The 16,617-nt window shown below is 39.4% G+C and overlaps 1 protein-coding gene across 7 annotated transcripts in view; it reads left to right on the forward strand.

The window, feature by feature from the left end:
* PHKA1 (phosphorylase kinase regulatory subunit alpha 1) overlaps window positions 1-16,617 on the forward strand; it is a 142,130-nt gene that overhangs the window by 4,567 nt on the left and 120,946 nt on the right. For 5 of the 7 annotated variants that reach the window (XM_078064893.1, XM_078064894.1, XM_078064895.1 and 2 more), the window contains exons 3-4: window positions 4,514-4,561; window positions 6,404-6,572. The exons of 1 other annotated variant lie outside the window; for it this stretch is intronic. In XM_078064893.1, the coding sequence (XP_077921019.1) occupies window positions 4,514-4,561; window positions 6,404-6,572 (217 nt within the window). The remainder of the gene's footprint in view (window positions 1-4,513; window positions 4,562-6,403; window positions 6,573-16,617) is intronic. One more of the 7 variants, XM_078064898.1, reaches the window with a different exon arrangement.

Raw genomic sequence — 16,617 nt, forward strand, 5'->3', positions numbered from 1 at the left:
TGTGTAGTCTCTTATCTTTTCTCAGGAGTTAACTATTCCCTTTCTAAGGATGACTTCCCAAACTGCATCTTTAAATCTGATCTCACTTGTTTCAAACCCTGATTTTCATTGTCTTCTGCTCAGCTGCACCTGGCTTCTTAAGCTCAGAATGTCTGAAACCCCATGTTCCCTACTAAAAACAATAAAACAATAAAAGCGACTCCCGAAAACAGCAACTCAGCATACATCCTTTATTCTCTTATTGGTGTCCCCGTTCTACCTCATTCACCTGGGCAACATTATTTAGAGAATTTCCCATAGTGTATTCCACGGAACATTAGGTCAAATAAGTTTGGGGATATGTTAAACAGTGTGTTTCTTTACTCCATTATTTCTCAGAGTCTTTGATGTACTAATGTGCATTTCGAATCTAAGATGAGGGTGGGTTTTACAACCTTTCCAGAATTTCCTGGACTAACTAGTGTTCTATAAAACAGTGTTTGAAAAGTGCTGCCCTTAGGGTGATTTTTGACTTGCCCCTTTTGCCTTTTGATACATGCAGGCCAAAGTCTGTTGATTCTTATAATTTTTCCTGAATTCATCTCCTCCTTTCTATTCCCTTCTGCCTCAACCACAGTCTAGACTTTGATCACTTAACACTGTTGTGAAAATTCAAATCATACCATTTGCATCCCCAGCAATTTTTCTCTGGCTCTCATTTCCCTACCAGTAAAATCCAGATGTTTGAGATTGATAGGCAAGACTCTCTGGGGCTTGGTCCTAGCCTGCTTTTTCAGTATCATATCATTCTGGTGCCCTGCATTGTCACCCCCAGTTCCAGCCAGGTTGGTGTCTTCATTACTCCTCTAACAATCCCTTAATAAGAATACCTGACATTTGTGTAAATACTTTTTGTTGTACTACATACTTCCCCATAATTACTAGTATTTTATTCTCACAGGACCCTGTGATTTAGGTATTATCTTCCCCAATTTACAAGTGAAGGGTTTGAAGCTTGGAGATGAGGCTGGAATTCGGTGGTGCCATGAACACAACCTGGACTTAATGACTACAGATTAAGTCTTTTTGAATTTTTCCTCCCTGGAAGTCATGGACATTCTCACCTTCAAATCTTTTTACAAGTTGTGTCTTCCACCCATAATGCCTGTTGTCTTCCAATCTGAACTAATACTCCCCTTTCAAAGCCCAGCACCACTCCCACTTTTTCTGTGGTTCCTATCCTCATAAGACCACCACTCAATTGTATAGTGACCACTTCTTTCCTGGGACTACTTTCTTGGAATTTCTAGATCACTTGTGGTCTGTACCATTCAACATGTTCACTTTTTCATTTAGCAGACTTTATGTAATTTGTCGTGTGCCAGGCCCTGTGCTAGATATAAAAAAACAAAACGGGACAAAATGTTTATATTTAGCTCTCAACTTCTTATTTTTAAAATTTTTAATTTACAGAAAAGTTTTAAAAATAGTAAAATGAGCATATTTGTATAGACTCTTTATCCCGATTCACTAAATTGTTAATATTTGGTCATACTTGCAACCGCCCTCTCTCAAAATGCATGCACACACACATACACACACACGCAATTTTTTTGATGAGTGATTTGGGGGTTACTTGCAAACATGGAATATACATTTTTAAAAATAAAGCCTGTGTGGGGCGCCTGGGTGGCTCAGTGGGTTAAGCATCTGACTCCTGACTTCGGCTCAGGTTAGGATCTCAGGGTCATGAGGGTTCTGTGCTGAGCATGGAGCCTGCTTAAGATTCTCTCTCTCTCCCTCTCCCCCTCCCCTGCTCCCTCTCTCTCTAATAATAATAATAATAATAATAATAATAATAATAATAATAATAAAGTCTGCTCAGTCCATTGACTTAAAGTTTTATTTCTGAACCTGGTCTCTGTCCCTTTTTCTTAAGGAGTTTATAGTCTAATGGAGGAGACAGATATATAAGCAAACAGTTAAACAATACATTAGGACAGATACTGTAGGCACAATATCTATAGGAGAGAAGTACAATAGAAAGTGCTGTGGGACACAGAGGCAGGAATGTCTTTACTTTGAGCAAAGCAAGGAAGGACGCACAGAGGAAATGGATTTTAAAGGATAACTAGGAGTTGTTAGGTAGACTATATTTGTAGTTTACTTTTTTTTAACTTTTGTGTTCTGTCTCCCCCTTATCTTTATGTTCCACAGAGTCTGGTAGAGTGTTTTATATATTTTAGATGCCCAACAAACATCTGATTGTACATATACCTGGAGAGCGAGAGAGAGAGATGAATACTTACATAGATATGGTGGCACTTGATGTGGTTAGAAGTGCTACTATATGAATGAACATGTATAATTAATGCTAACTAGAACACTGAAACAGAAAATGGCCAGTTTGGGGGAACACCAAGTACAGATAGTTTCCCTCATTCCTATATCCCCATGCTTTCTATTAATTTTATCCTGACTTGGAAGTTAGAACTTGAGAACAGAAATGACTGGCAGTGGCCATTCCAGGAGGACAAAAGTGGAATTAGGAATTCTCCACTGGGTCCATGATTCCCACGTTTGCTGTTTAAGTTAAAGAAAACATAGGCGTGCCTGGGTGGCTCAGTCAGTTACGAGTCCAGTTCTTGATTTCACCTCAGGTCAGGATCTCAGCATTGGATCATGAGATTGAGCCCCCTGTAGGGCTCTGTGCTGGGCGTGGAACCTGCTTAAGATTCTTTCTTCCTCTCCCGTGGCCCCTCCCCCTCCCTGCTCTTGTGGTCATTCTCTCTCTCTCTCTCAAAAAAAAAAAAAAAAAAAAGAGAAAAGAAAAGAAAATGTAGGTGGCAGTAACAGGGCTTGATGGTAAAGAAAGTTGAAAGAATGTGATAGAAACCTGTGAGTATGTGGTGACATGTAGAAGATAGTTCGGAATTGAATCAAGTTCCCCACAGAGGAGGCTGTGTTAAATGCTTTCTCTAACAGGGTATATTAAAAGGATGGTCTCTTCCATTAGGGTCAAAGTAGTGATAGAGATTTTTTTTTTTAATTTACGTGACAGAGAGAGAGAGAGAGAGAGCGCACAAGCCGGGTGGGGGGGGGGGTGGCCAGAGGGAGAGGGAGAAGCAGGCTCCCCGCTGAGCAGGGAGCCCGATGCAGGTCTCGATCCCAGGACCCTGGGATCATGACCTGAGCTGAAGGCAGATGCTTAACTGACTGAGCCACCCAGGTGACCCCCCCCTTTTTTGTGATAGAGATTTTTCTTATAGGGGTTGCAATCAGTTTCACTATTTATAATAAATGCTTCATGCTTTAAAAGGTGACGAGATCATATACTGCCTGCCTGCTCTCTCTCGCTCTCTCTCGCTTTCTCTGTCTATCTATCTATATATACATACATATGTGTATATATATATACACACTTCCCTTGCTCTGTAAGGGGAGGGTACCATTTGTAGACAGAAATTACTTAAGAAAGGGAACTCTCCCAAGGAAACACTTTTTATTTTTTCTCAATAAAAGACTACATAAAGACTTGGAGCATAATTTAATAGATACTTATCCTTATCATGCCTGTTGCTTATAGTCCCACTTCAGTGTTTTGAAGGAATGACAGAGTGATCTGGCTCCCAAGCAGATTAGTTTTCAGGGATGTCCTGAAGCCACCTCTGAGCTAGCATTCCTTGGAGTAACCTGGTTGTATTTCTTTTGGACTGTGAAACGGAAAGCTTAAAGAAATGGAGAAGCCATTTGATGCTATGTTTTTCCAAAACATATTGCCTACCCGTGCCTCTGCTGATGGGCCCGTCTAGTGTCATTTACTATAACTAGTGTAGCATATTATTACTATACCATATTATAATTAAATATATTATTATTACTATGTTATGCCAACTAGTACAGTATATAGTTGGTGATCAGAATTTTGGAATGTGATTGGAAAACTAAGTGCGTTAGAAATTGCCAAGCCCTAGTAAGAGAAAGAGTGTTGATTTGATAATGAAGAATGGCTGTAGCTTTTTTTTCATGGAAAAGAGGTTGAGTTGCACTAACAATTCCCCTTTACACTTATTCTGAATTGAAGTTCATTTATTCTTTAAGGAAAATGTACAGATAAATATTTCTGTGAACTCCTGAAGATAAGTCTTGGCTACTTTAGAAAAAAGAAAATGATGTTGGCTTCTCTAGGCCATAGGATCTATGATAAAATATCCTCATAGCTTTAGGAATTTTGAGCTGTCTTTTCTCCAAGCAGAATGTCCTCTAACAGGATGGTTGGCTTGGTTTTATATAAACCTGTTGGAGCTTGGATTTTTTTTTTTTTGACTTGAAGGAGGCACCAACTGCAGCTTTTGATTCCACTTTTAGCTGCAGTTTAGCTCTTCTGTGTGCCTATAAAGTAAATGCCATGTAAATAGGAACCCTGGATAGGGTTACTTGTTCTGAAAAGGTCATGTACCAACCGCAGTTGCTGAGTAAGTGTTCCTGCATCTAGGGGTGTTTATAACAGTCTTGTTTCCATTTATTTCTGCAGAGTGTAGTGAAGCTGATGAGGGGCCTGCTGCACTGCATGATCAGACAGGTATGGCATTGTTAACAGCTCCCCCTGTAATAAAAGCACATTGTAATAGTGTCTCTACCCTTTAGGAATTGTTCATAGCTTATATTCTTTCGATTTCACAAATAGTAGACACTAATTTTAGAAAAATTTGTAGAATCGAGGAGGGAAATGTCACCCGTGTTCTCACCACCCAGTTACCACTGAAATGTTTCTTTCCAGTCTTTTTTTTCCCCTCTACAAATGCCTTTTTAGTAGACTTCATCATTATTGTACACGCAATTACGTACATTGAGTAAAGATGATACAGGCCTATAAGCCCTCATATGAAACCCTTAGGACCAGATAAATTTTGGAATTCAGACTTTTTCAGATTTTTCAGTACAGCACAGATACTAGAATATTATGCTCTCAGCAGGTCCAGAACAGCACCGTATCACCAAAAACATTAATCTCTCCATAGAGAAACATGCATTTTCACACTCAGTGAAATAAGAAAAGACTACAAATAGCCCCATGTCAATTTGAATCAAGTGTTGCCACCGAGTGAATTTTGGCACAGAACTTAAAGAGGAAGAACTTTTGTGGCAGTATTTTAGATTTTAGGATTAGAGATTAGTGCCAAAGACTTATATCTGCTTGCATTAATTTGCATTTTCCTGACCTTGAATGAAGTTGAGCATCCTTTCCTGTGTAGATTGAAAACTTGCATTTCCTCTGTTAATTGCCTGTTAAGTCCTTTGTCTATTTTTATTTTGGGCTGTCTCTTTCTTGACTAATTGAGGAGTTGCTATACATTATGGATATTAATGTTTTGTCACACACACTGCAAATTTTTTTAGCATCCTATGGTTTATCTCTTGGGTTTATGTTTTTTTTCATTCAAAAGTATTTTACTGAAAAGAAAGTGTTTTGCTTTTATCCTAGGAGATCTTTACACATGCTGCACACATTGAATCTGAACTGACTTTCTTGAGACCAAGATTACATTTTATTAGAAGAAGCAGTCGAGGCCCAGATTAATAAAGTGACTATCCACAGGCACCCAACAAGTCTAAAGTAGAAAGAAATCAACTCCAGACTTCTGAACTTCTTTATCAGTGCTCTCTCGCCTGGGGTAGCTCATTGCCATCATTTCTTTTTTCCCCTTCTCTGCTCCTTTTTTTCTTTTTGTATTTTAAATATTGTATTTTCTATTTTCCACCTTACCAAATAGGTTTAAAGCCACCAACTTCATGAACCTTATTTAAAGGTATAGTAGTTTCTATCACATATCAGATGCACATACAATCCAACCTCAGTTTCAGGAACAAAGTCTTTCAGTTGGTCCCTTGCACGATGTTTCCTTTCTGACCTCTGGTTTCAGCCTTCGTTCATACGTTTTCTCTGCCACTGCATGTATCTCTCCCCAGCTCTTTTCAGTATTCCTTCAAAATAGATCCCCTTATCCTAATTTCCCTCAACATTCCTCCCTCTGTTTCAGGAACAAAGGAATCTTTTTTACAACTCAGTTGTCTCTTACTAGGCTGTTCACACTCAACCCCTCTGCATCTCGGTTTGTATCTACAGTGTGACAAAACAGCCATCTGAAGAGCAAAAGAGAGGTAGTGAGTAGGAAATAGCTGGCTTTAACTGGCATGAATTTATAATTGAATTGCTTAAATTAAAAAAAAAAACAGCAACAGCAGACTTTCCTACTTGCCTTAGTGCCGGGGGGTGGGGGGGGGGAAGAAGTAACAATGTACTTCAAATATTCACCATCACCTGAAAACTAAATGCGGTGATACATGTTAGAGTACTACAGAAGGATGGCATATGGGACGAAGTTTCTGCATTGCCTTCCTTTACTGTTCTTGTTTTCTTCAGGTGCATAAAGTAGAATCCTTCAAGTATAGTCAGAGTACCAAGGATAGCCTCCACGCCAAGTACAATACCAAAACCTGTGCCACTGTAGTGGGTGATGACCAGTGGGGACACCTGCAGTTGGATGCTACCTCCGTGTACCTGCTGTTCTTAGCGCAAATGACTGCCTCAGGTCAGTACCAGGACAGAATGGCTGGGAGCCCCTGCAGTGAGGAGCACGTGCTCTGGCACGTGTGGCTTCTCCCAAGGTGTTGACCGGAAAACGACATAGCTGTTGACGTTCCTCAAAGACACACAGCGGAAATATAATATTTTGCAAATTTTTTACAGAGAAACAACTCTCTGAGGTCTAGTTAGTATTCTTTTACCTTGAAAAACAAGTCTGGGGTACTAATTAATTTTTTTAAGAATGGAGAACCAAGAAATCTGGGGTAGATTTTATTTAGGTGGGTATTTTTTATCTTTATCTTTCATTATGCCTCAGATACCATGAGATGGTGACATGGGAAAGAAGGGCTAGGGTTTATTGCTTGTTCTCATGCTATGCACTGACCAGCCTTTAGTAAGTATTAACATAACTGAATCACCTACTTTATACTACTCTTTATGTATATATTATAAACAAGGCATCTAAATTATATTAAGGGAATTAACTTAGGAATCAGAATTCAAATATTGATTTTTTTTATTATTGAATAATATACCCTTTTCAGATGGTTTTGTTATTAGCTTTAGGTGCTTTACCTGAAAAAGGCAAGTGTAAGAACCAACATAATTCCCTTTCATTTCTCCTAACTTGGGGAGGACAATGAATCTGATTATACTCAGTTTGTAAATTAAACAGGACCTTTTCCAGATCTTCCTGAGTAATTAAAATGTACTCAGAATACTACATTTTTGACATTCTAATTTCCCTCTCTTTCTATCTGGCTATAGAACTAAGTACTAAGGGCATTCAGGATAAGAATTGTCCCAGAATATTCTTGTTCTCCTTTTCTTGCATAAATAAATATTTGGTGATAAAGCCTTCCTTTTTTTTCCCTCTGCAGTGCACAGCCCAGAACCTGAATTACCTTTTATTAAAATTATAACATAGCTACCCACATACTCCCATCTTTTGGAGGGGAGGTTCATCCCTGAGTAAATATATTTTTAAGTTTTATGCATTTAAATAGAAGGCAGCTATAACTCCATTTCTAATATTCTTTTAGTACCAACTCTGGAGTGTTTTCCTACAAAGCAAACTGTCTAAATATTTCTTATGGTTTTCATTTTGAGTCCAGAAAGGAAGCAGAAATATACTAAAGAGGCTTATATGAGACATACGCATTCAACAAATATTTGTTGATTTCTGACTTAATATTTGATTTTCACCTTAATAAGCTGACTTTGGTAGGTGCTTGGAAAAAAAGATGGATATAATTTGATCAGGCCGGGCACCTGGGTGACTCAGTTGGTTAAGCATCTGCCTTCGGCTCAGGTCATGATTCCAGGGTCCTGGGATCAAGCCCCACATCAGGCTCCCTGCTCAGTGGGGAGTCTGCTTCTTCCTCTGGCCCTCCTCCCCCATGTGCTCTCTCTCTCATTCTTTCTCTCTCTCAAATAAATAAATAAATAAAATATTTAAAAAAATAATTTGATCAGGCCTTTGCAGAATAAATAGGAATAAGTAGAATTTCACAAGTCAGAGAAGGAAAGGGAATAGCATGGCTACAGCACAAAAATTGGAAAGATACTGGCCACCAGGGTAAGACTAGTTATCTTCTATGGCTAGCGTATAAGACAGATCTGGAAAAATGCCAAAAGATGAAGCTAGAAAGTTGGAGCTACCTGTTTAAGGGCCTGTAAATCATGCTAGGTAGTTTGGAGTTTAGTCTATAGTCATTAGAGAACCACTCAAGGTAAACAGTCAAGAAAGTTTCAGATGATTTGCTCAGTTGCAGGAGGATAGATGGAATGGGAGAGAAAATTATGCTGGAGGACTAGTCAGGAGGTTAGTGAAATACTTTAGGCAAGAAATGATGGAGAACATATGTAAGGCAGTAGCCTTGAGGATGAAAAGGATAGATGTGAGAGATAATCGGTAGATAACATATGAAAGATCTTTATGGAAAATTTTCATCTTTCATGGAAGCAATTCTCTGCACATGTTTGAACTCTTAAAAATCTCAACCTTGGTTAAAAGAGAGGCTTAGACAGAAGCTGACTGCCCTCCCCCCCAGCAAAATAACCATAAATTATGAAAATATATTTTTAAAAAAACCGACCATTTAGTCACTGGACGTTGTCCTAAGGGCATACGGCAAGTAGAGAAACATTTATTCAAGCAAATCTAAATCTTGGTAAGAGCAGTGAGAGTGTGGCATTTAGACCACAACCTACTCCCTCCCTCTCCCCGCTCACCATGACACAAGCACTAGTGAGCATGGATGTAGCCAAGAATATAAGGCTTCCTCTTCCCCTAGCTCCTGGTTTAGGGCTATGATCTCTCCCCGAGAGGTTGCCAGCATTTCTCATTCTCCCCACCTCTGTGTTACAGAAGCTCTGGTCTAGCCAAGAATAACTAAGAGGTCTGGAACTCCGTTCCTACTCCTCAGTCCCACTCATGGAGCTTAACCCCAGGCAGAGCAGTCCAAGAATAATAGGCCTGGCCCACCTTGCTAGTAGCATGGAAGGAAAGGCAGGCCACGTGAACAGAAAAGCTCCATAGTCCCTCTCAAGAAAACTGACTTTATTTGGAACTGACTGTGGGAAAGTTCAAGTCTAAGGGCGCTCTGAAAAACAGTGAAGATTTTTGTTCTAAGAAATTATGAGGCGTCTGATGCTCAATTAGAGCAACACACTAACCCATAGACTAGCTAGAAGTTTTAGCAAAGAATCAGGGACAGAGACAGCTAAAAACAGTTATCCTAGGGTTAGAACAAGTGTCAAAGGCTGGCCTCAAAATCCTGAAATGGGTCTTGAATTTAACTGGATGAGACCGTGGAACAATTTTTACTTCAGGGCAATATACAATCAGCTGGCAATTGGTGGAGGTTAACAGCTGAGTATGATACCAACAGAGGCAGACACTTAATAGACCACAGAAGACTAAAACAAAAACTGTGATCTTCCTTAGGTGACAGTGTGTATGCCCAAGGCTACATCCTCCAAGGAACAGCATCAGAGGCTGCATACTGTGGGAAAAATAGAGTTCATTGAAATTGTCCAGCCAAGTCACTAAACAAATAGCAAGTAAACATAAACAAGCCCCATATAGGAGGGTATCGACATATCTGTAGAGTTTCTACAACATATTATCCGCAAAATCTAGTTTGCAACAAAGACGTATGACACATGCAAAGAAACAGGAAAGTCTGAGTCAACACACACAAAAAAGCAGGTAACAGAAACTGCCTTTGAGAGGAACCATTATGTTGAATTTAGGAGACAAAGACTTCAAAGCAGTTACTATAAAAATGTCCAAAAATCTAAAGGATACCATGCTTAACAAAGTAAAGGAAAATATGATGAAAGTATTTCATCAAATAGAGAATATCAATAAAGAGATGACAGACCTGTACCTCTGAAACAAATAATACATTATATGTTAAAAAAAAAAAAAAAAAAGAAGAAGATAGCAGGAGGGGAAGAATGAGGGGGGGGAATCGGAGGAGGAGACGAACCTTGAGAGACTATGGACTCTGAAAAACAAACTGAGGGTTCTAGGGGGGAGGGGGTGGGGGGATGAGTTAACCTGGTGATGGGTATTAAGGAGGGCACGTTCTGCATGGATCACTGGGTGTTATATGCAAACAATGAATCATGGAACACTACATCAAAAACTAATGATGTAATGTATGGTGATTAACATAACATAATAATAAAAAAAAAGAGATAAAAATGAACCAAATGGAGATTTTGGAGTTGAAAAGTATAGTAACTTATTTTTTTTCCAAATTTTTATTTCAATTCTAGTTAGTTAACCTATAGTGTAATACTGGTTTCAGAAAAGAATTTAGTAATTTATCACTTACATATAACACCCAGTGCTCATCATAACAAGTGCCCTCCTTAATACATATCACCCATTTAATGCATCCCCCAACCACCTCCCTCCATCAAACCTCAGTTTGTTCTCTGTTGTTAAGAGTCTCTTATGGTTTGCTTCCTTCTCTCTTTTTTTTCCCTTGCCACATGTTCATCTGTTTTGTTTCTTAAATAACACATACGAGTGAAATCATATGGTATTCGTCTTTCTCTGACTGACTTATTTCGCTTAGCATATAGTACACTCTAGCTCCATCCACATCATTGCAAATCGCAAGATTTCATTCTTTTTTGATGGCTGAGTAATATTCCATTGTGTATATATACACCACATCTTCTTTATCCATTCATCAGTTGATGGACATTTGGGTTCTTTCCATAGTTTGGCTATTGTTGATAATGCTGCTATAAACATCAGGGTATATGTACCCCTTTGAATCTGTTTTTTTTTTATTTATTTACTTGACAGAGAGAGATACAGGGAGAGAGGGAACACAAGCAGGGGGAGTGGGAGAGGGAGAAGCAGGCTTCCTGCGGAGCAGGGAGCCCGATGCGGGTCTCGATCCCAGGACCCCGGGATCATGACCTGAGCCGAAGGCAGACGCTTAACAACTGAGCCACCCAGGCGCCCCTTAAATCTGTATTTTTATATCCTTTGGGCAAATACCTGGTGGTGCAATTTCTGGATCATCAGGTAGTTCTATTTTTAACTTTTGGAGGAACCTGCATACTCTTTTCCAGAGTGGCTGCACCAGTCTGCATTCCCACCAACAGTGTACAAGTGTTCTCCTTTCTCCACATCCTCACTAACATCTGTTGTTTCCTGACTTACTAATTTTAGCCATTCTGACCAGTGTGAGGTGGTATCTCATTGTGGTTTTGATTTGTATTTCCCTGATGATAGGTGATGTTGAGTATCTTTTCATGTGTCTGTTGGCCATCTGGATGTCTTCTTTGGAAAAATGTCTATTTGTGTCTTCAGCCCACTTCTTAACTGGATTAATTTGTTTTTTGGGTGTTGAGTTTGATAAATTCTTTACAGATTATGGATACTAACTGTTCTAAAGAAAAGATTCACGGCAGCCATACTCTTAGTTTCAAAGGGGAAAAAATACTTTATTGATATTATAAAAATCTTAATAGAAACAGAAAGAAGAAAAGGGAAATCTACACATAGATGAGGGCAATACTAAGCAGAAAAGGAGAATAAGACAGAGTTACATCAAATTGGGTACTTACAACATCCAGTCTCATTAGCTGGGGAAGCCCCTTGGAGATAGCCAGGCCGGAGACCTGATTGAGAGGCCTGGACGGAGAGTCCTCCCCTCAGGTGGGACTTCCAACTGACCGTCCCCATAAGGGCCATATTTATAGGTCAAATGACATGGCAAGTGATGGGGTCTGAAGTTAAACAGTTGTTTGCTTGTGTGCAATTTGGAGCAAGCTGCAGTCCTATATTATCATATCTTTACATATTCAAGGATCCTGGGCTAGGTGTGCTTGCCTCCCCTCCCAGATTCCACTGGGGCGGGGGCGGCAGCCCAGCCTGGAGCTGGAGGGGATGTAAGGCAAAATTTATAGCTCTTGGCATCCAGACCAGAAGGGCCAATTCTGACCTAGAAGCCAGCTAATGTCAACTAATCAGGCTCCCAAGGTCACTTACGCAGCACAAGTGTCACAAATAACATTCTTTATCCCACCTGTGTAGGTACAGGTTGGGGTGGTCAGTTATGCAAAACAAATCATAGAAACCTCTATCCATACAAAATACTAACCCTTTATCAGATAAGTCAATTGCAAATATCTTCTGCCATTCCATATGTTGCCTTTTAGGGTTTTTTTTTTTAAGATTTTATATATTTATTTGAGAGAGAGAGTGAGAGAGAGAACATGAGCAGGGACAGAGGGAAAAGCAGACTCCCCTGCTGAGCAGGGAGCCCAATGCAGAGCTCAATCCCAGGACCCTGGGACCATGACCTGAGCTGAAGGCAGGCGCTTAAGTGACTGAGCCACCCAGATGCCCCTGTTACCTTTTAATTTTTTTAATTTTTTCCTCGCTGTGCAGAAGCTTTTTATCTTGAGGAAGTCCCAATAGTTCATTTTTGCTTTTGTTTCCCTTGCCTCCAACAATGTGTCTTGTAAGAAATTACTATGGCCAAGGTCAAAGAGGTGGCTGCCTGTGTTCTCCTCTAGGATTTTGATGGTTTCCTGTCTCACATTTAGCTCTTTCATCCATTTTGAATTTATTTTTGTGTATAGTGTAAGAAAGTGGTTCAGTTTCATTCTTCTGCATGTTGCCGTCCAGTTTTCCCAACACCATTTGTTGAAGAGACTGTCTTTTTTTCCATTGGATATTCATTCCTGTTCTGTTGAAGATTAGTTGACCATATAGTTGTGGTTCCATTTCTGGGTTTTCTATTCTATTCCATTGATCTATGTGTCTGTTTTTGTGCCAGTACCATACTGTTTTCATGACTACAGATTATTTGTAATGTAGCTTGAAATCTGGAATCATGCTGCCTCCAGCTTTGCTTTTCTTTTTCAGGATTTCTTTGGCTATTCGGGGTCTTTTGTGGTTCCATACGAATATTAGGATTGTTTGTTCTGGTTCTGTGAAAAATGCTGGTGCTATTTTTGAAAATTTCACTAGAGAGGCTGAACATATTTGAGCTGGCAGGAGAAAGAATCAACATACTTGAAGATAGATCAACAGAGATTATGCAATCTGAAGAACAAAAGGAAAAGATAATAAAAATGAATAGAACCCAAGAGAAATGTAGGACACAATTTAGAGCATCAACTCATGTGTAATGAGAGTATCCAAAGGAGAGTAAGGAGAGAAAATATATTCAAAGAAATCGTGGCTGAATACATCTCAAATCTGATAAAAAAACATTGATCTATACATCAAAGAAGCTCAATGATCTCCAAGTAGGATAAATAGAGATCCACACCCAGAAACATCATAGTAAAAATATTAAAAAGCCAAAAATAAACAGAACATCTTGAGAGCAATATGAGAAAAATGACTTGTCATGTACAAGGGAACCCAAATAAAGTTATTAACTGACTTCTCTTCAGAAAAAAAAATGGAGACCCAAAGGAAGTGGAATGATGTATTATTCAAAGAAGAACCTGTCAACAAAGAACCTTTTATCCAACAAAACTATCAGAAATGAAGTGAAATGAAGACATTCTCAGATAAATAAAACCTGAAAATTTGTTGCTGGTAGACCTACTGCATAAGAATTATTAAAAGAAGTTTTTCATATTGGAATCAGGTGACCCCAGATAGTAATTGGAATCCATACCAAAAAAAAAAAAAAAAAAAACTACTTGTGAAAGACAAATACCATATAATTTCACTCATATGTGGAACTTAAAAAACGAATGAAGAAACAAGAGACAAAATGAAAAAGCAGACTCTTAAATACAGAGAACAAACTGGTGGTTGTCAGAGGGGAGGTTGGTTGGGAGTGGGAATGGGTGAAATAGATAAAGGGGATTAAAAGTACACTTAACTTGGGGCACCTGGCTGACTCAGTAAATAGAACATAGGACTGTTGATCTCAGGGTCATGAGTTGAAGTCCCATGTTGGGCATAGAGCTTACTTTAAAAAAATAGGTAAAAAAATTTTTTAAGAAGAGTACACTTAACTTGATGAGCCCTGGGAAACATATAGACTTGTTGAATCATGATATTGTATACCTGAAACTAATATAATTTTTTTAAAAATGAATTTTTTATAAATTAAAAAAAAGATAAAAATAGAGAAAAAACAGTGGTAAAAATAATTATAAAATGCAATATAATTACATATCCCTTCTTTCTTAACTGATCTAAAAATCAATTGTATAAAATAGTATAATTGTATCACTGGGGCTATAGCATATAAAAGTGTAATGTATTTGATAATGACAGAATTAAGTAAGTGTGTGGGAACAAAGCAATATTGAATTAAGGAAATAATACCAAATGGTAACTCAAATCCACAGGAACAAATGAAGACCACCAGAAATGGTAAATTATAAGATTAATATTACAAAATGTAAATATGTAATTTCCTCTCAACTTCTTTAAAAGATACACAATTATATAGAAAAGTTTGAGATGATGGTGGCTGAGTAGGAGGACCCTAAGCTTGTCTTGTCCCACAAACACAACTAGATAACTATTCAAATCATTCTGAATACCCCAGAAATCAACCTGAAGACTGACAGAACAAACTGCACAACTAAGGGGCAGAAGAAGCCACATCAAAGAAGGTAGGAAGTATGTAGACATGCTTTAGGGGAGAAACAGATCATGGGGTGCTGCCAAAGGGAGAGAGCTGTGGTTGAAGAGAGAGGAGAGAGGGCGGGGGGGAGAGGGAGGAGCACATTAGAATGCACAAGGAGAATGTTTCCTCAAAGCCATTGGCTGGGAAAATGAGAAGGGCTTACTTTCGTGAGTTCTTGCAACCAGCAGGGCTTAAGGACTGGAGTTTTAAAGATCAGCAGGCTTGGCTGGGATGGAGCCATGAGGGCACTGCCCTTCTCCTGGATAGAAGGCAGGCAAACAACCGGGGGACAGATTCTGTGGAAACAACAATCCGAAGGGCACTTGGGGCACACAGAGGGGAGATTATTTGCAGTTCCTGGAGCATGTTCCTGAGAGGCAGAGTTCAGAGAGATGCCTCTATGGGGACAAAGGAGTTGTTTGGCACCATTTCCTTCCCCTGCCCCTCACCATAAACACAAAACCACCTGTGGGAAGCAACACATTGCCCACACTGGCTGCCAAACATGCTTACACCAAGCCCCCTCTCCCCTGTGTTCTTGCGGGACTGCCCTTCTCAGTCAGGCTTGCCTCAGTCCCAGCATGGCAGGTCCTGTGCCCGGAAGACCAGCAGAAAAACCTGCCCACCCCACGTCACCTGACCAGAGAGTTCAGCAGGGCTTCAGTTCTGCTGGAAATGGTGTCAGGTCTCATTTGACAACCAGACAAGAGCATTAGTTAAAACTAGTTAAAATGTGCCACATCATGGCCAAGGACCAAACACTGCCCACTTCAGGCAAGGAGAGCCTCTGCAGATGCCTGGCCTGAAGGATAGAGCAACCAAAACATGACAGCAGATGCATGCAACACATACCAGAGACACATCCTGAAGCACCAAACCCTGGACACTATATGACTTCTTTATTCTCAGGAGCAGGAAACATATGGGCTTTCCTAACAGACAGAAGAAGCCAGAGATTTAGACAAAATACCAAGACGGAGGAATTCATCCCAAATAAAAGAACAAGATAAGGTCATGGCCAGAGATCTAAGTGAAACAGAAGTAACATGCCTGATGGAGAATTTAAAGCAAAAATCATAAGGGTACTAACTGAGCCTGAGAAAAGAATGGAAGCCTTCAGGGAGGCCCTTACCACAGAGATAAGAGAAATAAAAAAGAATCAGAAAAAATGCAGTAACTGAGAATGGAAATAGGCTTGATGCAATGAACACAAAGCTGGAAAAGAAGAGAAATGAGTAAATGATGTAGAGAACAAAATAACAGAAAATAATGAAGCTGAACAAAAGAGAGGAAGCTGAACATGAGAATACACTTAGGGAATTCAGTAACTCCATCAAATGTAATAACATTCATATTGTAGGCATGCCAGAAGAAGAGAGAGAGAAGGGGACAGAAAATTTATTTCAGGAAATAATAGCTGAAAACTTCCCTAATCTGGGGAAGGAAACAGACATCTAGATCCAGAGGCACAGAGAACTCCCATCAAAACCAACAAAAGCAGGCCCACACCAAGACATATTGTAATTAAATTTGCAAAATATAGTGATAAAGAAAAAAATCTTTAAAGCAGCAAGACAAAAGGAGTCCTTAACTTACAAGGGAAGACCCATAAGGCTAGCTGGAGATTTCTCAACAGAAACTTGGCAAGCCAGAAGGGAGTGGCATGATGTATTCAAATGGTGAATGGGAAAAATCTGCAGCCAAGAATCCTCTCTCCAGCAAGTCTGTCATTCAGAATAGAAGGAGAGAAAGAGTTTCCGGACCAACAAAAACTAAAGGAGTTCATGACCACTAAACCAGCCCTGCAAGAAATACTAAAGGGGGACTCTTTGAGTGGAAAGGAAAGACCAAAAGTCACAAACACAAGAAAGGAACAGAGAAAATCTCCAGAAACAATGGCAAAACAAG

Source organism: Halichoerus grypus, chromosome X (assembly GCF_964656455.1).
Source record: "Halichoerus grypus chromosome X, mHalGry1.hap1.1, whole genome shotgun sequence".
NCBI classification, from domain to species: domain Eukaryota; kingdom Metazoa; phylum Chordata; class Mammalia; order Carnivora; family Phocidae; genus Halichoerus; species Halichoerus grypus.